Source organism: Camelus ferus, chromosome 17 (assembly GCF_009834535.1).
Source record: "Camelus ferus isolate YT-003-E chromosome 17, BCGSAC_Cfer_1.0, whole genome shotgun sequence".
NCBI lineage: Eukaryota > Metazoa > Chordata > Mammalia > Artiodactyla > Camelidae > Camelus > Camelus ferus.
The window spans coordinates 27,312,993-27,340,421 of NC_045712.1; the positions used below are offsets into that span (position 1 = coordinate 27,312,993).

At 47.5% G+C, this 27,429-nt stretch overlaps 1 protein-coding gene across 6 annotated transcripts in view; it reads left to right on the forward strand.

Annotated features, from left to right (window-relative positions):
* The window catches only part of KIF9 (kinesin family member 9), a 43,405-nt gene extending 16,178 nt beyond the window's left edge, over window positions 1-27,227 (forward strand). For 5 of the 6 annotated variants that reach the window (XM_032458652.1, XM_032458649.1, XM_032458651.1 and 2 more), the window contains 16 exons: window positions 1,702-1,785; window positions 1,882-1,974; window positions 2,744-2,891; window positions 3,969-4,033; window positions 6,053-6,130; window positions 9,219-9,287; window positions 10,143-10,247; window positions 11,457-11,512; window positions 12,283-12,373; window positions 12,831-12,964; window positions 14,528-14,704; window positions 15,923-16,137; window positions 18,856-19,032; window positions 19,336-19,451; window positions 19,864-19,968; window positions 24,641-27,227. In XM_032458652.1, coding sequence (XP_032314543.1) covers window positions 1,702-1,785; window positions 1,882-1,974; window positions 2,744-2,891; window positions 3,969-4,033; window positions 6,053-6,130; window positions 9,219-9,287; window positions 10,143-10,247; window positions 11,457-11,512; window positions 12,283-12,373; window positions 12,831-12,964; window positions 14,528-14,704; window positions 15,923-16,137; window positions 18,856-19,032; window positions 19,336-19,451; window positions 19,864-19,968; window positions 24,641-24,691 — 1,764 coding nt within the window. In that variant the 3' untranslated portion in view covers window positions 24,692-27,227. The remainder of the gene's footprint in view (window positions 1-1,701; window positions 1,786-1,881; window positions 1,975-2,743; window positions 2,892-3,968; window positions 4,034-6,052; window positions 6,131-9,218; window positions 9,288-10,142; window positions 10,248-11,456; window positions 11,513-12,282; window positions 12,374-12,830; window positions 12,965-14,527; window positions 14,705-15,922; window positions 16,138-18,855; window positions 19,033-19,335; window positions 19,452-19,863; window positions 19,969-24,640) is intronic. The other variant, XM_032458653.1, reaches the window with a different exon arrangement.
* The last annotated feature ends 202 nt before the right edge of the window (window positions 27,228-27,429 follow it).

The following is a 27,429-nucleotide window of genomic DNA, read 5'->3' on the forward strand; positions in this document are numbered from 1 at the left end:
CTACTTAAAAAATTTTGAAGAACCTCCATACTGTTTTCCATAGTGACTACACCAAATGGGATCAGGCACTTTGAGCATCGACCACAGGGCCTTGCATAAAATAAGTGCTCAGTGGATGCTGTTCAAAAGCATGACTGGTACTGCTCAAGCACTCATATTTAGAATTGAACCAGGCATTTTGTTTGCAACAGTAATTCCTCAAGGGCCACATCCTTGCTGGGCAATGATGGTGGAAGGTTAAATGGGAGTCGTAAGGAGTTCACTACTGAACAGGGAAGGGTGGGAGGGAAACCAGTGACAACCAGGACATAGTGTGAGCTGTGCTCCAGGAGTGACAGACACCTGGATGGATGTGGCCAGGGTGGGGACAGCCAGCAAGGGACTCTTTGTGGAGGAAAAGGCACTTCTCTGGCCTCCAGAGTTTGCTTAATTAGAAGCCAGAAAGACAAGCAAAGAGGGTACTTCAGAAAGAGAGGACTAAAGGATAAAGGTGAAGTGAGCCCTGCAACTCTTGGCAGATGTCAGTGAATCTGAAAGACAAGTAGACAGTGAGAGGCTATAGAGATAGAGCCTGGGGGTCAGCCAGGCCCGCTCCAAAGTCCAAGGCCTCCCTTCCTCTTTGAAGGAGGATGGGGAGAGGAATGTGGCATCACTGATTTGGAGCTTGTTCACAGCATTTCCCAGGGGCCTATAAGGAGGAGGGAGTCCCTCCCACAAGGATCTTTTTCTCTAAGAACAGCCCCTTCTGCCATATCTCCTTTTAAGTGTATTGTGGTCATAGTGCCCAATCCTGTGATTTAGAGGCAAGGACCTGCTGTCCCTTTAAAAATACAAATATTGATTTTTCCTAATTTTCAAAATTAATACACATCCACTGTAAAAAAAAAATGAAAGCACAAACCTGTATACATAAAAATATTACTTATAAACCCCAAACTCAGAAGTGACCATTATAAACATCTTGGTAGTAGCATTTGTTTATTCTTTCTTCTGTGATTGCTTTTGTATTCCTTAGATTGTACCATCATAGGATTTTATCCTTCATTGTGTTACTGAGGTGTACCACATTGACTGATTTGCATATGTCAAAGCATCCTTGCATCCCGAGATAAACGCCACTTTGTTGTAGTGTACAGTTCTTTTACTGTGCTGTTGAAGTCAGTTTGCTATGATTCTGCATTTTCCGTTGTTAAAAACTATCAACATTCTCCTGGTTACATAACATTCCATGTACAGATAGATCATTCCCTAGTTGTTGGATATGTAGGTTGGTTATGATTCAGTATTCATGAACATTTTTAAGACTCTTAATTCTTACTGCCACTTTGCTTTTCAGAAAGCTGTATAAATTCATACATCTCTAGCAGGAAGTGAAAGTGCAGGACTGGACTCCAACTTGTCTTCTCTTCTACTAGTTTATAAATGAGATTCGCCTGGAAGGCCTGGCTGATTGCAGTGATACAAAGATCACTTGTATATGGTTGAAAAATGACCCCAGTAGCTTATTATTTTATTGTTTTTGTTTGTTTTTTGGGTTCTTTCGGGGAGGGGGAGGTAAGTAAGGCTATTTATTGGAGATACTGGGGATCGAACCTAGGACCTCCTGAATGCTAAGCATCGCTCTACCACTTGAGCTATACCTTCCCCCCATGCCTTATTATTTTAATTTTTCAAAACGTCTGTGTTTTCCCTTTTCTTCAGGGAGAGACCAACAGGATTATAGCTTCCCACACGATGAACAAGAGCTCATCTAGGTCACACTGCATTTTCACCATCTACATGGAGGTAGGTGCAGGCTCTTTGAATAGCCTGGGAGGGGCAGTTGATCCCCTTGTGACCTGCTCACTGTGGCAGTCTAACCTCTGTTTGGGTGTTTCATAGGCCCATTCGCGGACCTTATCAAATGAAAAGTACATCACTTCCAAAATCAACTTGGTGGATCTAGCAGGCTCGGAAAGGCTGGGGAAGTCTGGGGTAAGTGGGGAGCAGGAAGTTCTTCCTTAACAAGACAAGCCATGGCCTGGTTTCCAACTTAGTGCCTGTGCATGTGGGCTATCACTCACTGGGCATTTGTGAGCACAGTCCTGAGCTAGGCGCAGTGGAGCTGGAGGGACAGAACTGGCAGTAGTGAAACAGCTGCATCAGAGAGGCAGCTCCTACCTGACAGGATTTTTGTGAACATTGAATAAGATGATGGCTCCTAAATTCTTAGCAAGGACCTAGCACTCAGGCAGAGCTCAGTAAATGCTCCATGCTCATGTTAGCATTTTTCTGTGTGAGTGTGAGTTTCACATGATGAATATTTGCATAAGTATTTCATCTTACATAAGTATTCAGATGAAGTGTATTAGCATAAGCATTCACAAGAGCATTCAGATGAGCATTCCTATGTGTATTCATATGAATGCGTTTATGTATTGTATGAATGTTTGTAAGTTGCCAGGATTATTTGCTCAAGTGTCTACACAAATATACCCATGTGCATTCATTTAGTGTGACTCTTAAGTGAGTATCCATATGAATATTCACATAAGTATTAATATTCGCATGAGCATTCACATGAGTATTTGCGTGAATGTTCCTGTGAGGGTTTGTATTAGCCCAAGATGGAATACAATCTCATGACAGTGAGAGAAGACCCTGGTTCTGGGAAGGAGGCTCTGGCCTACCCACAGACCTGCAGTGTTCTTTGTGGGGCAGCCTCTCCAGTTGGTCTGAAGAGGAACTGACCTTTGGTTTGTAGTCAGAGGGCCGAGTCCTGAAGGAAGCCACCTACATCAACAAGTCGCTGTCATTCCTGGAGCAGGCCATCATTGCCCTTGGGGACCAGAAGCGAGACCACATCCCCTTCCGGCAGTGCAAGCTCACCCACGCCCTGAAGGACTCGTTAGGTGAGGGTGTGGTTGGTGCCCAGGGAGGAGGGACAGGTCTGCCACATCTGCTACTGGTGATAATGGAATTGCTCCCTCCTGGTGGCGTGGACTTACCTGCAGCCTTTCACAGTGACCTTAGACACACTTGAAAAGGCAGAATCAAGCATAGTGCCCTCTGATGTCACCCACAGCATGCCATTCTGTTCACTCCTCAGAATCTTTGCTTAAGCTTTTGCTTCTACTGGGAATACCTTATCATCTCCCCTCATCCCTGAACCAGCTGACAGAATCCTTCATTGTTTTGAAGACCCAGGTAGAGGGCCTCTCCCATGATGTCTTCCCTTCCCTACAGCCTCCGATTGAGGAGCTGGGGCTGTGTCCTGTCATCCTTGGGTTCCCAGGCTTTCGTGTTGGGCCTGATGACACATAGTTGGTGTGTGATTATTAACTGAGTGCCCCTCTGAGCAAAGCCCTGGCCCAAAGCCCTCTGCCCTGCCCCAGGCCATTTCTCCTTGCCATTCCCCTGGCTCTCCTTTTAGGTACAGACAGCAGCCTCTCCCTCTTCTCTCCCTCCTCCACTTGCCTCCCAGCCACGTGCATGCTTGCACATGTCCTCTCTGACCCTGTTTCAGTCAACTCAGGCTGCTATAACAAAATACCACTGACTGGGTGGCTTAAACAACAGACGTCTATTTCTCACAGGTCTGGAGGCTGAAAGTCCCAGATCAAGGTCTGGCGGGAATGGTTCCTGGTGAGAACTCTCTTCCTGGTCTCTAGGTGGCTGCTTTCTCATTGTGTCTTCACATGGTAGAGAGAGAGAGAGAGAAAGAAAAGAGAGACCAGAAAGAGACACAGAGCTCTTCTCATAAGGCAGTAGTCCCATCATGGGGCTCCACCCTTATGACCTCATCTAAACTTAATTACTTCTTGAAGGCCTCACCTCCAAATACCATCACATTGGGGGTTAGGACTTCAACATATGAATTTTGAGGGGACACAAACATTCAGATTGTAATAGACCCCACTAGCCTCAGAGAAATCTCTTGGCAGAAAGTCCACATGGTTCATGGCCCTTCTGTGTCCTGTTTTCTGCAGGGGGAAACTGCAATTTGGTCCTCGTGACAAACATCTATGGAGAAGCCGCCCAGTTAGAAGAGACGGTATGTAAAGACAGCCAATTCAGCAGGGTTATAACCCTTCCTCATGAGTGTGAGGGCTGGGTAAGCTGGCACAGCAGCCATAGACTTTGTTAAGGGTGGAGGGACCCAGGGGATGGGTCTGAGCCAAAATTGCTGAGGGGGGCCCAGCCAGGATGCAAGTACCAAGGGGCAGAAGCTATGTTGAGGAAGAGGCAAGGCAGGAGGCAAGCTCAGTGTGGGGGCTAGTGTGAGGAGAGAAGGCTGAGAGCCAGCTTTGTGGGGCAAGGACCATGCTTTCAGGGGTGCTACTCCTGGGAATTGGAATCAAGGAGGATAGCTGATTCCCCATTCTTCATAATCACATGTTTAAAAATCTTGGAAACAACTCAGGATTCCAGACTGGGGTTATAAGGCTGGTGTGAGCAGAAAGGGGTCGAACACCTGCCGTGTGCAAAGCAGTGGGGGGAGCAGCTCAGTAGAGATGAGGCATATGTGGCCTTAGGCCTTGGAGTCCCCAACATTGGCCCTAAGTAGTTAGAGAGGCCCAGATGGAGGAGTCCTTCAGAGGAGGGGGCATTTTTCTTGAAGCTTGGGCACTGAGCTGGCTCGGTGGTAGGGAAAGCAGAGATGTTCCTGGCAGAGGAAACTGTGGGCCTGAAAGTGTGGCCCGTGCCAGGAACATCTGGCCACTGCAGTGGGGAGCTCAGGAAGGGGAGGAAGAAGAAGAAGGTAGAGGGGCTGGATGTGCCCTGGTGGCCAGGCTGAGGCCTTGGCTGTTCTCTTGCAGGTGGCTGGGGTTGTTACAGGGTTTGAGTGGGTTAGGACTGTGGCCAGCATTGTGACTCAGAGAGATTAACCCAGCATCAGGGCACAGGTGATCTGGGGAGAGAAGAAGCTTACGGGAACCAGAGGCAGGAATTCTGGTTGAGGCAGTGACACAGGTGAGTCCACACAGCTGGGCACTCAGTCTGGGGCTCCCTGCCTCTCCTCCGTACCCTTCATAAGTAAGATAGATTTGAAAGCTCTCCCTAGACATTTTGCTCAAATGTGGGCATTCAGGGCAAACTTAAGTCATCTGGAGAATCCACTTAGGTGAAACAGGTCATTTCTAGGGACACTGCAGAACAAAATGCTCCTGCATCGCCACCCAGGTTTGTGCATTAGGGACCATCCTGGCTTCCAGGGGGAGTTCTGCCACACACCCTGGGACTTGAGAGGCCAGGGAGGAGGGTAGCTCAGCTGACATGCAGACAGCATCCCCAGAGGAAGGCTTCAGGACCCTACTGGTCTCAGTACAGCAAAGCACAAGTGAACCCCAAGAGTTCACTGAACTCATGTGAATATTGGGCCTCATAGGTGCCTGCTTAAGAAATATGTTCTCCAAGACCATTGAAGACCCTCTATCCCCTTATCCCCTGAGATGTCACCAGACAGGAAGCAACTCTCCTAGTTCTTGCCGTCCCCAGAGTCTTGTCCCAATGCCACTGGGGATCCTGCTCGGGACTGAGCCTACAGAGCCCCAAGATGCTGCTGGAGAGGTTTCAGGGGTTTGGGATAAAGGCATACTAGGGGTGTGGAAGCTCATGGTTCTCTTCTACAAATGTTTGAAAACCTTCAAACTGTTTGTCATGGTTTGTGTTGCTTTATGCAGTGACACTCACTGCATGTGTGTATGACGGAGTCAACCCAGCATGGTGTGAGGCCTGCCTCTTGCCACCACTGGCTTCTCCTTGCTGCCAGGGAGCAGCCCTCCACTCCTCATGGGACATTAGTGCAATGAGGCCATTTCCCAAGTGCCTGCTTCTGTGGTTGCCTGCTGGGCTCCCAGCCATAATTACACCTGACTGCCTGTGCCCTGAGAGGGACTCAGGCAGGACCCCCCAGACGTCATTCCATGGACTCAGGGGACCCCCTCAGTCCACTGTGGAGCATGCCTCTGTGCAGGGATTTGTCTTTCCTAGTGGGCTCCTTTTACCTGTTTTGCAAATATCTCTACTCATCAGTAACTGGCCAAGAACACAGGTCTGATCTGTTTTTCAGTTGTCTTCACTGCGGTTCGCCAGCAGGATGAAGCTGGTCACCACTGAACCTGCCATCAATGAAAAGTATGACGCTGAGGTATGAAGGGGCTTATGGGCAGTCATCTCACTGTGGGGGAGGTGTATGGGTTTGGTGCCTGGATCACACGAGCCTGGCTTCCTTTCTTGCCTCAACCAAAGATACCCATGCAATCCTGGCTCACTCCCTTTCCACTATGGGATGGGCCAGTGTTCGGAGACCCTGAAGACCCCCTTGGAGGCTGCCACAAAGGTGAAAGAGCTCCCACTCAGTTTTTATATGGGGCTTCAAGACCTCTGCGTACCATCGGTTTCTGTATAGAGCTAACTGTTTCTGAGCTAAATCGGTGTGGACCATCTCTCAGACTCATCTAGCTGGGTCACTAAAGAACCTCTTTCCTCCCAGTTGGAGTGATCCCTCCCAGCAAACAGAGCTGACCAATCAGAGGGAATGCTGAGCATCACCATTAACTAGGGAAATGCAAATTAAAACCTTAGTGGAATTCCACCCTCAGACTAGCAAAAATTAGAAATTTTCTGACAATGCAAAACAGTGGTGGGTATGTGCAGAAACAGGAATGCTTATTTATTCCTGGTCAAAGTGTAATCAACAGCCACTCTGGAGAGTATTTTGGCAACATCTAGTAAAGTAAAAACACACCAATAACTTGGGTTTCCTTTAAGAAACTTATGGAGTAGTTACTGGAGAGGAGCAGATGTGTGGCCTAAACCCATGACAAACTCCTAAACTTTCCAGATTCTAAATCCTGAAGGAAAGTAACAGCCCCTGGGGCTCTGTGGATCTAACCCCATGGTTTGGTGGCCAGCCCTTACTCATCTCCATCCCCTCCCCTCAGGCCACAAAGCCTACCAGGCAGTAGGAGGAGTGGTCTTCATGCTCTCAGGGTGCAACATGGACGCTGGTGACCCATGGGAGCAGATGGCCCATTTCCACACATCACCTGATTGGCCCAGAGGTCTAAGCCTAGCTCCTCATGCCACATTTGACAGAGTCATCCAGCAGGAGGTCCCCAGCAGCACAGCCAGACTTTTCCTAGCTGGGGCATGGTGCATTTTCTAGAGCTGAGATCCCTCAGCTGGGAGGAGGGGATGGAGATGGGGCTGGCCACCAAGCCTCTCCTGCTCACCTCTAGGAAGTCCATCTGAAGGACCATTTTGAGGCTGTCCAGAGAATCTGGACCCCAGTTGTGTGTCTTGAGTCAGGCTTTGTGCCCTGATTTGCCACTGAGCCACCAGGATACCAAGACCCCTTGCTACAGACTGGTCATGCTTTGGTCACCAGGCCTGAGAACTAGCTGTCGGGGCCCCCTCAACTGACCTTTTTTGACAACTAAAAGAAGCCATTTTGTTCACAGTGAAGGTTCTCAGCATGAAGTCCCTTGTGCTTCTTATATGAAAGACACCAGGGCAGTATCATCAACTGCAAAATGACTTAGCAATTCTGCTTCTAGAAATGTGTCATTTATTCATTCAGCTAAAATTTACGGAGTGCTTACTATGTGCCAGGCATTTTTTTAAGTACTTGGAATACATGAGTGTACCAACAGAAATACAAACCTCTGTCCTTGAAGAGCTGACAGTCTGCTGAGAGTGGGAGAGGGAGAGATAATAAACATAAGAAATAGGTCAGTTCTAGATCCTGCCATTTGTGACAACATGGATGAACCTAGAGGACATTGTGCCAAGTGAAATAAGGCAGACACAAAAGAAAAAATACTGCATAATCTCTCACTTGTGTCTGGAACCTAAAGAATTCAAATTCATAGAAACAGAGTAGAGCAGTGGTTACCAGGAGCAGGGCAGGCTGAGAAATGGGGAGATGTTGGTCAAAGAGTATAATTTTTAGTTATAAGATGAGTAAGTTTGAGGGATCTTATGTATAGCATGGTGACTATAGTTAATAACACTGTACGTTATGCTGAAAATTTGCTAAGAAAGTAGATCTCAGATGCTCTTACCACACACACAATGGTAACTAGATGAGGAGATGGTATGTTAATTAGCTTGACTGCAATAATCATTTCACTGTATACATGTATATCAAAACATCATGTCATACCCCTTAAATATATATATAACTTTTCTTAAAACCAAGACAGATAAATTCTAGAGCTTCACTGTCCAATACAGTAGTTGCTACTCATATGTGGCTACTGAAATCAGTTAACGTTAATAAAATTACAAACTCACTTCTTTATTTATACTAGTCACATTTTAAGTGTTCAATAGCTTTATGTGGCTTGTGGCACAAATATAGAACATTTCCATCATTCTAGCAAGTTTTTAGACAGAACTGCTCTAGGGTATGTTGGTGATGTATGCTATGAAAAAAAATTAGAGCAAGACTTAAAAAAAGAGTGGCATGGGGGTGGTAAGGAGATTGCAGTATGACATGGGATGACTGAGGTGCGCCTAATTTAGAAGCTTTCGAACAAAGACTTGAAGGAGGTGAGGGAGTAAGCCATGGAAATACCTGGGAGAAAAGTGTCTCAGGCAAAGGGAACAGGGAATGCAGAGGCAGGAGTGTGCCAATCTGGTGGGGGTAGAGTGAGCAGGAGGAGAAGGTAGGAAAGGAGTAAGGGGGCAGACCACACAGAGCCTCGTAGAGCACCTATAAGGACACAAAGATAGAAGTACGAAGATGTTTTGCAGCACTGTCTGTAGCAGCAATAGATTGGAGGTGGCATACCTGATTATCAGTAAGAAACGGTGATAGTTGTGCAGTGATTGGGAAGGATAAGGGTGGAAAGCATCCTGGATGCATGGGCTGCACTGAGAGGGCCATTACCCTGGTGGACAGAAAATATCTTGTAGCTCCTGGGAGCTGGGATTTGAGGTGGCCCCATGGCTGCCTGTGCTCACTCTGTTCTCAGTCTCCTGTGTGGTAAAAGGCAGAGGTCAGGGGACTGCTGAGACCACCCCTTCAGTCTCTAAACTCACCCAGTTGGGGAAAAGTCACCAGTGGGGAGGGAATTGTTTAAATGCTGAGATCACACTCCATAGATTACCAGGAAGGGCCAGGATGTCCCAGCACAGTGTGGGGAATTGTAGACGTGATATGGGAGAGGCAAGGTGGCCTCTCTGACCGTCCTCACTGTTCCCCCCACCCTAATATGTTTCCCTGGCAGCGAATGGTCAAGAACCTGGAGAAGGAGCTGGCATTGCTCAAGCAGGAGCTAGCCATCCATGACAGCCTGGTAAGTGGCTAAAGGTTACGGTGGAGGGCGGGGGCTGGAATGCTAGAGGAACTGTAGTCAGGGTACCAGTTGGTCAGAAGGACTAGGTAGGGAGGGGGCAAGGCATCAAGGCATGGATGCTGGATTGGCAGTGGGGTGGGCAGGCAGAGGGACTTGGTGGACAGGGGGCCAGATGGGTAAAGGGGCTGAGTAGACAGGGAGACTGAGGGAATGGAGATTGGGGTGGGGAAGAGAGACTTGGGGGCCAGGGATGTCTGGAGGGCAGGGGTACTGGAAGAACAGGAAGATGTGGGTGTCAGATAGTCAGGGAGCAGAGCCAGGCAATGGGCAGGGGGATGAGGGGCACTGGCCAGACGCCTGGCAGGTAGGGGTACAAGGATAGACAGTATGATGGGTGAAGGTCAGGGGAGGTGGAGCAGGCTAGTTGGTGGGGGAAGGGCAGCAGCAGGGAGCCATGAAGACAGTGGATGGGGGCAGAAGTCCTCCAATAGGCTGTCTGAGCTGATGCTTACTGTCCAGAGGAGCCATGAGGCAGAGGCAGCCCCTCCTTCCTGTGACCCTCATCCTACAGAGTCTGCTGAGACTCAACCAGTAGAACCCCCTTGCTTAGAGTAGCAAGCCCTGTGTTGGGCAGCCTTTCCTTCCCTGCCCCACTTGGTTGTCCCTTGCAGACCTGAGTGAGTACCTGGCTGGTGGTTCTGGCCCCACCAGGACCTGGTGATGAAGGGAATGGCACCAGCTTGGGTGGCCAAAGTCTGTGCCCAATCTCCTTACTTTGGTTCTCAGGATGGTCCCTGCCTTCCCTGCTTGGGCTCCAGTGCTTGGAACTTAACATGTTCCTTATTCTCCTCCAAGGCCAATCGCACTCTTGTGAACTATGACCCCATGGATGAAATTCAGATTGCTGAGATCAACTCCCAGGTGCGGAGGTACCTGGAGGGGACGCTGGATGAGATTGACGTAAGGATCCCCTCCCTGGGACCACCATGCCCAGCTGGCCTGGGCCTCCCTCTCCCAGCCACACCCTGATGCATGTCCTGCTAACCTCAGAACCTCACATTGAGTGGGTACAGGGGGTGCAGGGTAGGTGGTGCTGGACTCCTGGCCTCAGGGGCTCTTCAGCCCACTGAGGCCTCAGCATTCACATTTTGGGGTTGCAGGGCTAGGGGTGCCCTACAGAGTGGCCAATGGCCTTAAACAACTTTGAACACACTGGAGGGGGTCCATCACTCAGGGCACAAGCGCAGACCCTTGAGCCAGGCTACCCTGGCTCAAATCCCAGTTCAGCTGTCTCCTTGCCGAGTGACCTCAGGAAAATGCTCAACCTCGTGTACTCTGGTGGCCTGACCTGTGCAGTGGGGAGGGAAAGTTTCAAATGGGGATGAACTGAGGTGTAGCATTTCAGGTGCTTGGCTGTGCCAGGCAGAGTGAAGGCAGTAAAGGATGATGGTCATGCTGGTTGTCTATAAGGAAGACTGTCCCCCTCCCCGACCCAGGGCCCATGCTGGAGTAGGCCAAGGAGGAGACAGCACACAGGGAAGTGCTCTCAGGTGGAAAGATGCATTCTGTTTTTATAGCACAGGCCAGCAAGTCCCTCATCAGGGAGCTCATGGGCAGACCCTGGCCTGGCCTGTTACCGTGAGCCGCTGCAAAAGGCAGGCCTGGGACAATTGAGGAGCAGCCTCTTCTGGTCTTCCTAGCAAGGGCAGCCCCCCGCTGACAGAGGCATTGTGGTAATACTGGCAGGCTACGGGGCTGAGAGGGAGGCTGATGGCCTTCCTCCAGCCACACGTGTGTGTGTGTCTGTGCCCACACAGAAAGATTTATAATGGCACCTTTTGGAAGCAGGAGGACAATAAATTTTATTTAAAATTTTTCTTAGCATTTTCAAGAACTAGAATCATTTTAAGTGTATAGAGAGATGTTCACTCAGAAAAGGTGATTTTTATAGCCTCAGTAAATAGTTTTAAAACTATTAATCAGGTATTTCTCTGTTCTTGAAGATGGCTTGATTGCCACTTTGCTGAGGGGCTGTTTTCAGATGTCACATTCTCACGACAGGTGGTCCAAGGATTAGCCAAAAAGTCCTGGTTTCTCTACTAACACAGACACAGCCTCGGTCCCATGGTGCCCTTGGTCTAACCTCTGCCTTGCTTTCTTTACTACCAGATTATCAACCTCAGACAAATCCAAGAGGTGTTCAACCAGTTCCGGGTGGTTCTGAGGTAAGGGACCTACCCATCCACCCTACTCCTACATCAGGCTGCCATTTTTATTCCCTGTGGTCTGGGCGCTAGCCTCCAAGTACACCACCTTCTCTCTGGTGTGTGAGGAGTCACATCCGAGTCCTCTGGGTACATGCAGGCCCCTGGTGTCCCAGACAGTCTCTGCCCCTGAGCTCTCAGATCCTCCTGCCCTTCCCTTCCCCTGGGGGAAGTGAGGAGGACAGCCCTCCATTCCACGGCTCCTCAGAGAGAAGGCTGTCCCTGGTTTCCTGAGTTTGTTAATTGGACAGGAGGTCTTTATGAAGTGCCAGTCCTGAGCATGGCTGGAGAAGTGTATTTTGAATACTTCCTGCACTCCCTCCCCACCTCAGGAGGCATTTGTGGTTTATTTGAGTACAGATGTACCTGTAGCCCGACTGGCCCATAGTGGGTGGTATCACGTGATAGCTGGCATGTGGTTCTGAGGGGGCTTTTAGAGACAGATGGGTGGGAAAGCCTGGTCCCAAGGCAGGCTTACAGTCCTTATTAAAGGTCTTAGAGCAACTGTGCCTGGCACCCAGGGTGGCCACAGCAGGTCTGGGGACTGGACGGTATGTGCACTGGGGAGTGGGGAGCTGAGAATGAGCTTATTTGGTCTGGTCTGGTTCATGATGGGGGGTGTGGCTCCATCACAAGGGGCCACTGGACTTCTAACTCCAGTACTTGGTTCTTGCCCCTGTGGGTTCAGTATGGCCCCAGGTGTAAGGGGTTCTTTTGCTCTCTCTCCCAAGACAACAGGAACAGGAAGTGGAATCCTCTTTGCGCAGAAAGTACACCCTTGTAGACAAGAATGACTTTGCAACCATCTCTGCTGTCCAGAAGGTAAGCACGGTTACCTCCTGCCAACAAGAGGAGACAGGAGGAGGACAGATTTTTCCATTCCCAGACCTTTCCAGAGGCAGTCAGATCCTACATTAGAGCAGATGTGGGATGCAACACCAGGGGCATGGGGGACTCAAGCAATAGTAAACCACATATGAATTCAAAATGATCTCCATAAGTTGGAGACAAGACCAGTTCCCAGAGTAGGTTGGAAACAGGCCTCAAGAGCCTCAGTGTATGGAATGAGACACCAGATCATGATAGAAGTTGATGTAGAAAGTGGACAATTGGGAAGGGGGTCAGAGACAGCTCTTCTGGGGACAGACTGCAGCTGACATCAGCAGGAACCACATCGCAGTGTGTGGGATGAACATGCCCACCTAAGCCTTTGGACTTGGGCCCCCAGGGACCTGCACCCTTAACCTAACCCACAGACCTGTAACTGGCCTCTGTTCAGGCAGGGCTCATAGACGTTGACGGCCACCTAGTCGGCGAGCCTGACGGGCAAGGCTTTGGACTCGGAGTTGCCCCTTTCTCTACCAAACCTGGGAAGAAATCCAAGTCCAAGAAGACATTCAAAGAGCATTTCAGGTGAGTGACCTTCTTGCTGTTCTGGCTGTTCAGCACCTGGCCCTGCCTGGCTGGTAAAGGGGAGGACAAAAGCTGTCCCTCCCTTCCTCCTGGTATCTTAGTTACTGGTTGCTCACAATGGATGTCACTCCTGCCAGTACTAGCAGCATCTGTGGAGCCAGGGGTGGGGCTGATCACCTGTCATCCTCACAGCAGTTCCATGAGGTGGGAGTTGATGTTTCCATTTTACTGATGAGGAAGCCAGGGCTGAGAGAGGGGAAGTCATCCCAAGGTCACACTGCTGAGGAGTGGTAGAGCGGAAGTGAGAAGCTTGCCAGCACTCGCCCTCCGGTACTGCATGTGGAAACCCATCCCGCACCACCAAATTCCTTCTGTGACCCAGCTGATTGGCACCCCTGTCACCTAAAAACTCCCAATTCCCCTTTCAGGCAAGACTTGTTTGTGGGTGCAGGGTGGGAAGAGGGTCAATGTTCCCTTAATGAGCCAGCCTCCCTGGAATGTCGTGGTGGACAAGAGCACCAGCTCCGGAGGTAATGCCTGGGCTCCTGTCTCTGTGCTGTACTTCTTTCACCCAAGGGGTCACCTTGTGTGAGGCAGGAGAGCCTCTCTGCCTCTGTTTCCTCATCCCTAAAATGGGAATAATAATAATAATAATAGCATCAAAGTCACTGGCGTGGTTGTGAGGATAAGTGAGTAAATGCAGTCCCTGTACTTGGAAGAACTCAATAGAAATATGTTGTTACCATTATTATCACTTGTAAAATGTCATGGGCCAAAGCTGATTGTAGAAGAAAACTGTCACATGCAGGACTGGGGTCAGGTAGCAGGATGCCTTGGCTTCCTACTGCCTCTTCAGGAAGGGCAGTCACAGCCCCACCCCCTCTGTTCTGCCATTGGGTAATCAGTGCAGTAATAGATGGATTGAGGCTTGGACCCCTAAGCCACACTTGCTGCAAGAAGAAAAGAGAAAGAAACAGTGGGAAGAGCTGTGGACATCTTTCCTGCAGTACAGTCCTGCCTGCATGTGCCTCTCTGGGAGGGAGGATCTCGGGAGCCATCACTTGGAGAGGGAGGATGGCTACTTTCCTGGAACCATTGATGGAGGCGGGGAGAAGCAGGTCATGGACTTGTCAGAGCAGCAGGGCAGATGTGTCCTGCTTTACTGTTGGTCCGCAGTTAGATGCACCCTGGGTGGGGGCTCTGCCACTTCTTCCCAGGGATGCCTGTGTGACTAATACCTCAGCAGCTATGATGCTCCTTAGAGCCTGTTGCCCACCCTAAAGGTTGTCATGCATTCAAACCTGGAGACTGCCCATTCTTCCCAGTTGTCTACTGCCCAGACTGCTGGAGGGAGGCTTCTTGTTCTGACAAAAGGGAGAGATGCTCTCTTCCTCCCCATCTGCATGGCTTAGGGTTGTACTCTTTACCTTTTGGCCTAGGTTAAGAGGACCTGAGTGGGATGGGGCTTCTGGTGTTTGAGTGATGAGTGAGGTCACTCCCTTCAGCGCTGGAGACCCCTCACTGCATGACTGAGCCTGGGGTCTCTCTGCCTTCTCCTTCCAGCTCCTCAGCAAGAAAGGAAGGTGCAAGCAGCCCTGTGAGCAAGGAGTTGGAAGTTTCCGCCTCCAAGTCCCAGCTGACCCCATCCTCCAAGGATGGGGATGTCAAAGACATGCTTCTGCGGGACCGAGAGACCTCCAATACTTCAGACTCCCCAAAGGAGGAATTACGCCCACTCAGGTGACCATCTAATGCTAGCTCCTGCCCTAGATCATACAAAGCCAGAATGTGATCTTCAACAAGGGAAGAGCACCTGCAGATAGAAGAGAAATAAAATAGGGGGTAATGAGCAAAGACTAGGAGCACAGTCCAAAAAGAAGAAACACAGTGGCTTATACACAATCATAATGGTTTGACCACGAGTCATCCAAGATACGTAATTATACACAGAATCATTAGACCCTCCAAATAGCAATTATTTAAATAGTTAAATTTGCATGTTTTTGGATAAGTAATATATTCAAAAGATACAAAATTCTCAAGGTATGAGACCCCTTCCTCCAGCCACCTAATTCCTATTCCTGGTGAGTCAGAAATTAAGTTTTTAGGGGTCTAGCCTGAGGAAATACTTAGAGATGTGGACAAAGATTTATACAAAAAGATGTTCATTGTGTCACTAATTTACAAAGAAAAAAAATTTTTTTTTGGTTACACCTTCAGTAGCCAACATTAGGAAAAGGGCACTAAGTGAATTATTATCTCTGCCCTTGAAAAGTACAAAGATGCACATGAAGAATTTTTCCCCAGCCTGTGAACATTTCCAAACATTCAGAGAAACTGAAAGAATTGTATAGTGAAAACTCTCTTGATTCTACAATTAATGTTACTATGTGTATTTCATCATGTATCTATCTTTCTCTTCACCCTCCACCCATCTTTTTTACCTAATGGATTTCAAAGTAAGTTGCAGACAATCTACTTTCCCCTGTACAACACTTCATCTGACATCTCATTAACCAGACTCCTCAAAGAGTTTTTAATAGCATGAAAGAATGCTTCTGTGAAAAAAGTAAAATATAAAATTATATATACTGCATGACCCCAAACATTTAAAAATTTTATCAAAGAGATCCCTGAAGGAGATACATCAAAGTGTGGTTGCCAATAGGTAGTGAGTGGTTTCTTTTTGTTTTCTGTTTTTGCGTGTGCGTGTTTTTGTTTTGTTTTTTCTACTTTTCCTTGCTTTCCTCATTTTCTGCAATAGTCACATGCCTTTGTGTGCTGAGTAAAACAGAGATGGGAGAATGATTCCCATACAGTTTAGCTCCCGTCTGGGGTAGGTGGTGCCCAGGAATTCTGACCTCCTGCTCACAGAAGCCCCAGGGAAGAAAGGTGAAGTGCCTGGTTGCTCAAAGACAACTGCCTCATTTCTTCCTCCTCCTCTCCCTCCGTCTTCAGGCCCAGCACCCCGCCCTCCAAGCCTGTGGCCTTTGAGGACTTTAAGAACGAGCGAGGTAGTGAGATCAACCGCATCTTCAAAGAAAACAAATCCATCTTGAATGAGAGGAGGAAAAAGGCCAGTGAGACCACACACCGCATCAATGCCATCAAGCGGGAGATTGACGTGACCAAGGAGGCGCTAAATTTCCAGAAGTCACTACGGGAGAAGCAAGGTAAACATGATGGGAAGATAGCTAAGGGATTATGGGATCTGAGTCATCCTATTCCAAATGGGCCAGCCTTGGGCACTGGAGGACTGAGTAGGAAGGGGGCTAGCAGGAGATGTTGGGGTGCAGCCTTCATCCCTGCATCATAACTTGGCTCTAGTGAGCCCTGGGGAGTCACAGAGTCCTTCCGTGTCAGCTAGCCTCTGCCTGTGGGTCCTGCATTATTGCATTATCTCAGACCCAGGTGCTGGACCTTTCATCTGCTATGTGCTGCTGCTCATGGAGAAACAGGTCATTGGTCTTGTAGGGGCTTCCTCAGGAAGATGGGTGGCTGACGACCCCCACAAGGTCCATGGGTCCTGGTGTGGTCTCCTCAATGCCTATGGTAGTCTGCTTGGGGTGGGAATGCTGGTCAAGACATAAGAAACTGAGGAGGGAAATGAGAATATGGATACTAGGGGCCAAGGGACTAACTTCATTAAGACCATTCCTCATGCCAAACCCCCAACACCCATGCTGGCCTGGCAAAGTCTCACCCCCTAAGGTAGGTTGTGGGGTGACCCTCAGGCTCAAAGAGCAGGGACTCCTGCATGGAGAGGGTGCTCACCTGGTTACCCTGACCTAGTGCCCTGTCCCAGTGGCAGACACTGCCCACACTGCACTGTGCACCAAGAACCCTCAAGCTTAAGTGAGCATCTGGGACGGCTGGTCAGGTGCAGATTCCTAGGCTCCAACCAGTGGTTCTGACTCAACAATCTGGAGCAGGGTCTGGAACCTGCATTTTAATGATTGACCATCCCAACAGTGAGACTGCTGGTTCAGAGGTCACCCCCTTGTTCATAGAAAGGGACAGGGCATACCACCAGTTACTGGGCTTTCCCTCGTAAATCACAACCCTATTCTGGGCTGGCTTTCATGAATGATCTCATTGATCACCTGGGATCTCCAGATGGCAGTTGGTTTTCTGCTGGTCAGAGGGATCTTCTCACTCACAGGGGTTGCATTTTACTCATTCATTTTTCAGAGAGTAAACTGTATTTCCAAATGCTTGGAGCCATTCTGCTTGTACCCTACAGACCAAACAGACAATTCCACAGGGCAAAGCCCTCCATGGGTTTGAGAAGCAGGGTAAGGCAGGTGATGGTGGCTCCAGACATGCCCCCGACCCAGAGCTTCCAGAATGAAGGCCTTGCAAGACCAACAAGAAGCACTTCTTTGTCCCTTCTGCTCATACCTTCTTGGAATATGCAACTGTTTATTACATATTTATATATATTAAATAACACATATGCATGCTATGCTGACATATCATTTGCCCCTCACTATACATGAAAATGGATATTTTAAAAGATGAGATCAAGAAGAGATAAACAATATTTTAAATATTTTAAAATTTTTTCAATATCAAAAAATTTTTTTCCTCTTTTCCCCACAAAGCATTTATTTTCCAGTTGGTTGTTAAAACATCGAATAAAATACCTTCATCTTGAGGGAACAGATCAAGTAAATTCATTTTTTTAAATATCTGCTGGCACCTTGACTGGTAGCCACTTATCTGCCTAGAGCAGTCAGTGAATTTAAAACATTAATAAGTCTTTCATGAAAGAAAAATGAAAAAGTCATCTTAAGTTCAACTCTCATTAAGTTTTTTCTTTGAAGATAGAGAACCTCTGAATAGTACAAAAGATGGCGTCACTCCCCATCTCAGCAGAGTACTGAAAAGACTCAACTCTGTAAAGGATCTGTGTTTATCAAAGTGACCACATCAGAGATGGCCCACAGTACACAAACCAGGTTGCTCTGCACTGAGGGACCTGGTGAGGGTGACTCTGGACCCCCTCATATCAGACGCCTTGAATTGGAACCCTTGCCTCTCCATTTATGGTATCAGTGACACAATGTGCCTTACTTTTCCCCTGTAAACATCAGCAGAAGTGCTAATGCTTTCCTCCAGTACCTGGGATTGCCTTGTGCACCCTGGCCATACACCTCAGTCACACACAGGACTCACCCTCCAGGGTTTCTGGGGATGGAAGCCCCATACTCTGGAGGGGGTTGACATGATGCCTTTGCTGAACTTTCAAGGTGCTGTGAGCAGTGAAGAGCCAGGTGAGTGGTTCTACAGACCATGCTATTTTGTCTTAACCCAACAACCCTCATCAAACTGACAGACCTTAAAAGGTCTATGCAGAGAGATCATGAGTGGAGGAGATGACTAGTAGCACCATTGACCCCTCTTCTCCTGGAGCTCTCTGACAGCCACCCAGCATGATAAACACGTCTAATAGTCTCTAACAAGAAGGTAGCTGGTGAACACTGAAATCATCAAGAAGACAGCTGGGTTTACATCTATTGATATAAATAAGGAATCTTACCCAGGTGCCTTGAGGTACTAGCCAGAGGTGGCAGTCTATGTATGTAATTTACAAAAAGGTAAACATCCATGTATAATAAAGGTGATTATTGGATATCTTTGTCTAACGATGTTTAAGATGAAAAGAAGCTTGGAACATGGGACATTTCTACCCTTTCCTCTGTCCACCCCTCCTGTTTGTTCTAAAAATCCCAGTGTGATCCTCTGATCTGAGCTTCCTCTCCCCATGAGACACGTCCTGGTAGCCTGGCCTCCTCATGCCTTGCCAGCCCTGTCCTCTCTTTCCGAATGCCTTCCTCCCCGCTCCCCAGGTGGGCACCTCATTCCCTGACCTCCTCATCCCCCTGCAGGCGAGTATGAGAACAAGGGGCTGATGATCATCGATGAGGAGGAATTTCTGCTGATCCTAAAGCTCAAAGACCTCAAGAAGCAGTACCGTACGGAGTATCAGGACTTGCGCGACCTCAGGGCTGAGATCCAGTACTGCCAGCACCTGGTGGATCAGTGTCGCCACCGCCTACTTACAGGTGCACCATTTGGGAAGGTTGGCCGGCCACCTGAGATTCCAGGAGGCACAGGTCAGGGCCACTGCCTGGGTTCTAGAAGCAGTTTCAGAACTTCTCTCTGGCAGAGGCAGGGGCTGGGCAGGGGCTTTAGATGTGTGTGTTTCCAGGACTCTGAGGGCAGGAGATGGAGATGGGAAAGGGTGAGATCCTGCAGCAGGAATGGAGGGCAAGCCTGTGACAGGAACAAGACAGACAGGCACACACCTCCTTGACCAGCTTTCTCAGGGACTCCTCCACAACTCACAGTGCTATCTCCCTGTGCAGAATTTGACATCTGGTACAATGAGTCCTTCTTCGTCCCTGAGGACCTGCAGGTGGCAGTGAAGCCAGGTTGCAGCATCAGGCCAGGCATGATGCCTGTCAGCAGGATTGTGTCTCTGGTGAGTGGTACAAGGGCAGGGGTGGGGATGGTGGATGAACACAGGGGCAGTGGGCAGTGCCCGTTGTGCTATGTTCTTGCCACAAAGTGTGTGTATGGGCTTCTCCCAGCCTTTCCTCCAGCTGACCCAGGCAGGGGGGCAAGTTCAGATCTTTTCTCAGTTACCAAGGATGAGGACACAGAAATATCACTTGCTGCTGCCACCTTTCTTGAGTGGCTCATCCTGCTCAGGTGGCAGATATAGGGTGTCTGTGATGACACTGGAAAACATGGGGCTGAGGGGTTGTGAGATACCCTGTGTGAGGGTTTGCAGACCCAGCAAGGTGCAGCCCTGATGCCCACCACAGGCCCTGTCAGGGTGGATCCCAGCAAAGCCAGGCTGAAGGGACTGTGCTGAGTTGGGCCTCTTCTAGGGAGAAGATGACCAGGACAAGTTCAACCAGCTACAGCAGACGGTGCTTCCCGAGGGCCCTGATTCTATCTCCTTCTACAACGCCAAAGTCAAGACAGAACAGAAGGTAACTGGGGAGATTCACGTCTCCAGAAGGCAAGGCCTCAGGGACCTCGTTACCAGGACACCCAGGATTATACTCCCCACTTTAGAGAGGCAGAGGAGGAATATGCCAGCCCAGGGAAATCCGGAGTCATGCAGAGTCTTCTGCCAACTCCAGAGTCCTGGGACTGGGCTGGACCCAACAGGAGTCCCACACACTATGGTCAAGCCTGGACATGGCTGGTGAATGCTAAGCCAGCCGATGTGTGGTTAACAGCCCAAGAGAGGTCCTGGGGATCCCCTGAGGCCACTGCCTATTGGAGAGAACCTCTTCAGCGGGAGCCACATTGCACAGGTAGCAGGGGACCAGAGGACCACATGCAGCTGAGGCAAAGTAGACATAGGCCTGGTATTCTCCTTCCTGAGCAGGTTGGGCTGGAGCAGAGGCTCTCCACTCTGCTGAGGCCCAGCCTGGCGCTAGAACACAGATGGCCTGTAATGCTGTGTGCTTTTCTGTGCCCAGAAGCAGTTCTTATACAGCAAGTGGCAGCGGCAAGTGAACTCATCCTTTAAAAAACATTTTTGTGGTACTCATTTACACTTCCAATAGGTGATTCGTTCCGTTTAAACATTAAAAAGCATGAAAGTACTAATACCCAGTTCCCTGTCAGTCCAGCTCCCACCAGTCCCCTCTGACAAGGAACCACCATCACTTGTTTCTAGAGTTCTTCTTGCATGTTGTTCTGCATCTTGCTTTTTCCACTTCACAGTATATCCTGAAGATCAACCCACGTCTACCCATCGGTGCTGCTGTGTTATTTTTCACTCTGCATAGTAATACTCCACTGCCAGGGTGTATCACAGTTCATTTAGCACATCTCATATTTAGGGACTTTTAGGAGGTTCTGTTTCTTTACTGTGACAGACATTGCTGGAATAATTAACCTTGTACAAATCTGAATTCACACAGGAGTCAATGTATGTGAGAGGCTTGTTTGTAGAAGTGAATTTCTTGGCCAAAAGGATTTTTCATGGATGGTGCCAAATTGCCTACCTAGAGCTGGACCCATCACACCCCCTGCCCCCCCAGGAGCATATATGGGATGTTTGTTTTCTACAGCTACCCCACAAGATGTAGAATCGCACTTTTTGTGTTTTTTTTTCAATCTGAAAGGTAAAAAAATGGTCTCTCAGTGTAGTCTTAATTTGCATTACTCTTATCAGTCAAGTTGAGCTTCTTTTCATATGTTTAAGGGCCATCTTAATTTCTTTTCTGTAAACTGCCTGTTCATATTTTTTGCCCATTTTTCTCTTGGTTGTTGGTCTTTTTCTTATTAATTTGTAGGAACTCTGATATATTGGGGAAAATAGCTCTTTATTATATGAGTTGCAGATATCTCCCCCTGTTTGTCATTTGTCTTTTGACTTTACTTATGTTTTTTTGTAGCTATTTTGTTGAATTTTATGAAGTCTTCTCTTTCTTGGCTTCTGGATTTTGTGTTGTAATTAGAAAGCCCTCCTCCTGACTGAGATCATTCTTTATGTTTACAGTTAAGCTGATACCTTTACTGATGCTGATAGCTGTGAGGAGCTGAAGCCCACTCAAAGAGGCTTGAGTGAAGGGATCTGTTAGCACAGATTGTGAAGGTCTCATAGAGTAGCACCTCTCATCCTGTGCTGTGTACACGTCACCAGGAGTCTTGTTAGATTGCAGATTCTGATGTAGCCGTTCTAGGGTGGAGTCTGAGAGTCTGCATTTTTAATAAGTGCTCAGATGATGCCCATGCTGCTAGTCTAGGACCACACTTTGAGTAGCGGGACATAGAACTCATCTGTAGGAAGCAGGCCCCAGGCTCCTCTTCCTCCAGGCCTTTCTCCCTCCAGACCTGGCCTTAGTTTCTCCCTGAGGTCTGCTCCTTCGCCTATCTGTTCTCTGCACCCCACCTCCCAATTTGTAGCTTCATTCTTGGCCCTAGCATGCTCTTATTTTCCCAGACTTCATAGTCCCAGGGCCCAATATCACCTGGACCACTTACTTTGTGTCTCTTTTGCATAATTGACTCTTTTGAGTTAAGTGTACATTCTTAGAGTAATCAGCTGTGGCTTGAGGCAGGGTCACCTGCCCATCCCAGTTGCCTGGGCTCCTTCAGCAGGACAGAGGATGGCTTTACCTAGGTAGCCTTATACTTAGCCTTATACTGTGAACATCAAGCTTTATTAACCCTGGTCCCCAGAGGGAGGCCCTAATCAATGGACAGGGCCCTGCCCCTCTGGAAAGGTTTGCTGGAACCCAACCACTGAGGCTGGGGAAGGAGACCCTGGCCAGATTGCTTCCATGGACCATATTGGCTGATTCCAAAGAGCTCCTTCAGGGTTGTCCATGAAAATCTCTCTGTGGGTAGGTAGAGCTCTATGGGAGAGAATGGAGTAGGAGAAAGTAGGCCTAGGCAGCCCAGTCTCAGAGATCATTTGGCTGTGACCACCATGCAGGGGCTTCCTCTTCTGACCACAGAGAGGCCTACCCCTTCTGGGATCAGAGGAGGGGGCATATGATGTGAGGTAGAGGTCAAACATTGCATGTGGATATCCAGTTTTCCCAGCACTAATTGTTGAAAAAAAATGATTCTTTCTCCATTGAATTGTCTTGGCACCCTTGTTGAAATTCAGTTGACCATAAATGTGATTGAACTTAAGAAGCTCTAGGAGTCCTGAGTGCATAAGGTGAAATTACTCTCCTCCTGAAAGAGTTTGACCTACTTTTGCCTTTAGCCATGGGGCATAACCAATCCAGGACCATTTTAAGCTCCTTCAAGAATTCCAACTTGATAAGGAATTAATATCCAGAATATATAGAAAACTCCTGAAACTCAACAACCAAAAAACAAAACCCAATTCAAAAATGGGCAAAGGACTTGAATAGACATTTCTCCAAAGAAGATACACAAATTGCCAATAAGTACATGAAAAGATGTTCAATGTCACAAACCAAATGCAAATCAGAACTATGAGATACTACTCTATACCCATTAGGATGGCTACTGTCAACAAACAAACAAACCCAGAAAATAACACATGTTGGCAAGGATTTGGAGTAGTTGGAACCCTTGTGTGCTGTTGGTGGGAATGTAAGATGGTACACCTGCTATGTGAAATAAGCCAGTCACAAAAATACAAACACTGTATGATTCCACTTATATAAGGTATTTAGAGTGGTCAAATCATAAAGATAGAAAGTAGGACGGTGAATTTCAGGGTCTGGTAGGAGAGAGAAATGGGGAGTTATTGTTCAAGGGGTATGGAGTTTCAGTTTGGGATGATGAAAGGAGTTATGGAGATGGATGGTAGTGATGGTTGCACAACATTGTGAATGTATTTAATACCACTGAACTGTATACTTGAAACTGGTTAAGATGATAAATTTTGTGTATTTTGCCAGAGTAAAAAAGTGGAAAAATATAGTATAACTGCTGTGAAAAAGAGTATTTAAAAATAAAAAATCAAAATAAAAAATAAAAAACAGAATTACCATATGATCCAACAATTCCACTTTTGGGTATATACCCAAAAGAATTGAAAACAGGGTCTCAAAGATATATTTGTACACCTATGTTCCTAGCAGCATTATTCACAGTAGCTAAAATGTGGAAGCAACCTAAGTGTCCATCAGCAGATGAATGGATAAGCAAAATGTGGCATATACATACAAGGGGAGTATTAATAGCTTTAAAAAGGAAGGAAATTCTGATATATGTTACAACATGGATGAATCTTGAGGACACTATGCTAAATGAAATAAACCATCCACAAAAAAACAAAACAAAAAAACCAAATACTGTAAGATTCCACTTATATGACATACTCAAAATGGTCAAAATTGTAGGAACAGAAAGGATGGTGGTTGCCAGGGGCTGGGGGTAGGTGGGATGGAAAGTTACTGTTTAATGGGCAGAGAGTTTCCATTTTACAAGATGAGAGGAGTTATGGAGATGGATGGTGGTGATGGTTACACAACATTATGAGGAGTGTATTTAATACTGCAGAACTGTACACTTAAAAATAGTTCAGACGGTAAATTTTATGTTATGCGTATTTTACCACAATAAAAAATTAGGGGAAAAGAAAGAATTCCAGCTTAACATGGGACCTTCAGTTTCTGTTCAGATTCACTGTGTGGGGAATCTGAGATTCACCTCCATATTCCAAGTTGGTTTTAGCATTTGCTTGGTTACTGCCCACTGATTCAGCTTCAGCTTACTTTCTCCACCAGCTTTCTGAGAGCTTAGCAGTGCATTAGAAGGCTAGGATTCATGAACATCTAGTTGATTTGCAGAGAGAGGGCCCTTCAGAGTATATAGGCCCCCATCTTCTAGAGAAAGAACCCTTTTCTTATCTTTTCAAACCTAATTCTTGTCAGAAGCCTTCAAGGGGGCCCTTGAAACATGATGTCTCCTTTTAAGCATGCCTGCCCCACCATTTAAAAACAGCTTTACACACTTTCTTTAGGATAAAAGAATGAAAAGGATTGAATGGAACATTATTTCTCACAGAGTTAGGGCTAGTTGGAGGGAATCCTTGTACCTAAATGGTGATGTCTGCAGGAAGAATGATGGGGTAGATGTAAATGGCATGGTTTCTGAGTCTTCCCTAAGTCCACATGTCCTAATCAACTCTTGTTTTCTCCCCTTTTCTGTGTCCAGCAAAATTATTTGAAAACCATGATGGGCTTCCAGCAGACACAGAGGAAATAAGGGCTCATCGCCAGTGCCTTGAAGGACCACACCCCCAGCAACTCCTGCCTGCTCTAGTGGAGCTGCCAAAGCACCTGCCCAGACTCCAACCCTCTGCTCCAAGGCTGGGGCCCAGCACAGAGAACACACAATGGCCTGCCTGCCAAGAGGGACAGCCTTCAAAAGACACTCTTGCCTATCTTCACAGAGTACTTTTGGTTTCAGTTCACTGTCTTATGTGCAGAAACAGGATAAAATAGCTTTCTAGTCTGGACTTTCAGTGCTCATCCAAGAACTTTATTTAATTTCCTGTCTGGGAGGATGTCTTCCCTGTAAACAGATGGGATCCTAACCGAGTCTCCAGTAAGAAAGCGAAAAAGTAGCTCAGCCAGGCTCCCCCAGCAGGCCTCTGTTCCACTGGTCAACCTCATTCCTTTCCTGGATGGCCATCCTGGGAATGACCTGGGTCTGCGAAGCCTTGGTTCCCACAGCTCCCTCATAGGTTGTCTCAGGGCATCCTCTGTGTTCCTGAGCCAATGAAGGCAGGAGGCCTTCCTTCCTCAGAAACCAGGAGAGGATGGGGTGTAGGTGGAAATGACTGAAAGGCAGATTTTTATCTCAAAATAAGAAGAGGCTTAAAATGAGATCAGTCCTACCATGAACTTAGCAGTGAGAGCCCCATGGTGGGAGGCTGTCTGGCAAGGAGATGGCAGAACCTGCATCAGATGGAAGGTTGAACTAAATGGCACCTGTCCAATCAAAGACCTAGTGATTGTGTTCTTCAGTCCATCGGTGAGCAGCCGAATGGGGCTTTAATTGAAGGGAGAAAGCTGAAAGGCTTTCCTTGAAGTCTCTGCCCTCTCTCCTGTCTACCCCTTTCTCTTTCACTGACTGATACACAATGGTCTTGAGACAACTTTAATTTAATTTTATTTTTTAAACTTTTTAATTGAGTTATAGTCATTTTACAATGTTGTGTGAAATTTGAAGCAACTTTTAGAGACTCCTGCTATGCTAAGGCTTCCCAGAGCAGCTCTGAAGTCCCTGACTTCATTCCCCTAGATGACACATGGGGGCTGTCACTGACCAGCACTTAATGATGTGCACACAGCCTTGTTGGTCAGTCCTCATGTTTCCTTTAATTGTGGCCAAGCAGACAGATGTGTCCAGGCTCTACTCATCCTCTTAGCTGTCGGAGGCCTTGGACAGAGAGTTCTGATTCTTTCCCTTCTTGGCTGCCCTTGCCCTTACCAGGACCTGTTTTGGGTTCCCAGGTCTTTGGGGCAGCTCAGGAAATAGGACACAGCAGACAGGGGGTACATCATCTTGTTGGGGTCACAGGACACAGCTGTCTGAGGCATTACCAATGCCCCGTTCCCTTCATCCCCCATCACTGGCTAGAATGGCATGTGGCACACAGGATGTCCCTCCACAGAACTCCTGAACAGCCAGTCCTGGGGGCCTACAGGTCGGGGCAAGCTGGGCCTTTGTCATGGCAGCTGGTCCTATTTGTCTCTAGCTCATGCTTCCCCACATAAGCCTCTCTGGTCAGTTCTGGTGCAAATGGAAATGTGATCATCAGTGTGGGGAGAGCCACAGGAATAAAGGAAGATGGTGCTCACCCTCCATGCAAACTCTGCACAGGAGCAGACACCTCCAACATAATGGGGAGTTAGGAGGCATTCTGTTCACTTAAATGGGCCTAAAAATGGGTTCTAGAAAATAGTACCCTCTGAGCTAATCTGACCATCAAAATCACCCCTGAAGGGACTTCCAACTCCGTCAATGTGACAGATAAGGTAACCTGAAAACACTCCGGCTACAAACAGAGGTGCCGGCTAAAGTATAACATTCTTTTAACTGCAAAGTTAAATTTGCAGAAAAGAAAGGGAACTGCGAGGAGCTGGAGGACTGAAAACCAGAATGGTCAGCATGTTAACCAGCTGTGTCCACTAGAGCCAGGAGAAGGTATGTGAGCGGATGGTTGCTCTTGAGCGTTAATGTCTACATAAGTGTGAGAAATAAGTCTTTGGCCCATGTGCCATAGGAATTTGGAAATGAGACCCCCTGCATAAAGGTGGCACTTGATGAAGAGATGAGCTAGCAAAAGTTCCCCTGCTGACATGGAGAAACAGTAAGGAAACTTTCCCCAAGGATGAGGGAGAATAGATCCTGTGAGAATTTCTAACCATGCACAGGTTTGGGATTCAAATTTACACTGTGTGGGCCAGGAACCACCAGGCTAAGGAATTAACATAAAAATTAGCCCATGGCTGAAATACCTAGTAGAATCAAATTAAAAAAAAAAACTACTGTACATCCCCTTTACCCAGCTACACAGCACTTCCACAAACCCTAGTAAACGTGAGCTCCAAAGATTAAATACACATACACATGCATGTACATACGGTGTACATGGAAACAACCTATCACGGAGGAGGCACAATGAAAGATTAGACTTATAAGAATTCCAGATAAATTACTGGATAAAGATTATACAATATATATGTACGTTTTAAATAAAGACAAGTTGGAATAAAAAATGTGATAAAGGCTATCAAAATACAGTGCATATTTTTTAAAAACAAGACTTCCTAGGAATAAAGAAAATGTAGCTCTAAAAGTTAAAAATGACAGACTAGAAACAGTAAAAGAGAGAAGTAATGACCTGGATGTTGGATCTGAAGAAATTACCAGGAATTGTAGAATAGAGAGGAAGAGAAAGAAAACTGAAAGTAGGGATAAGAGACATGGTGGGC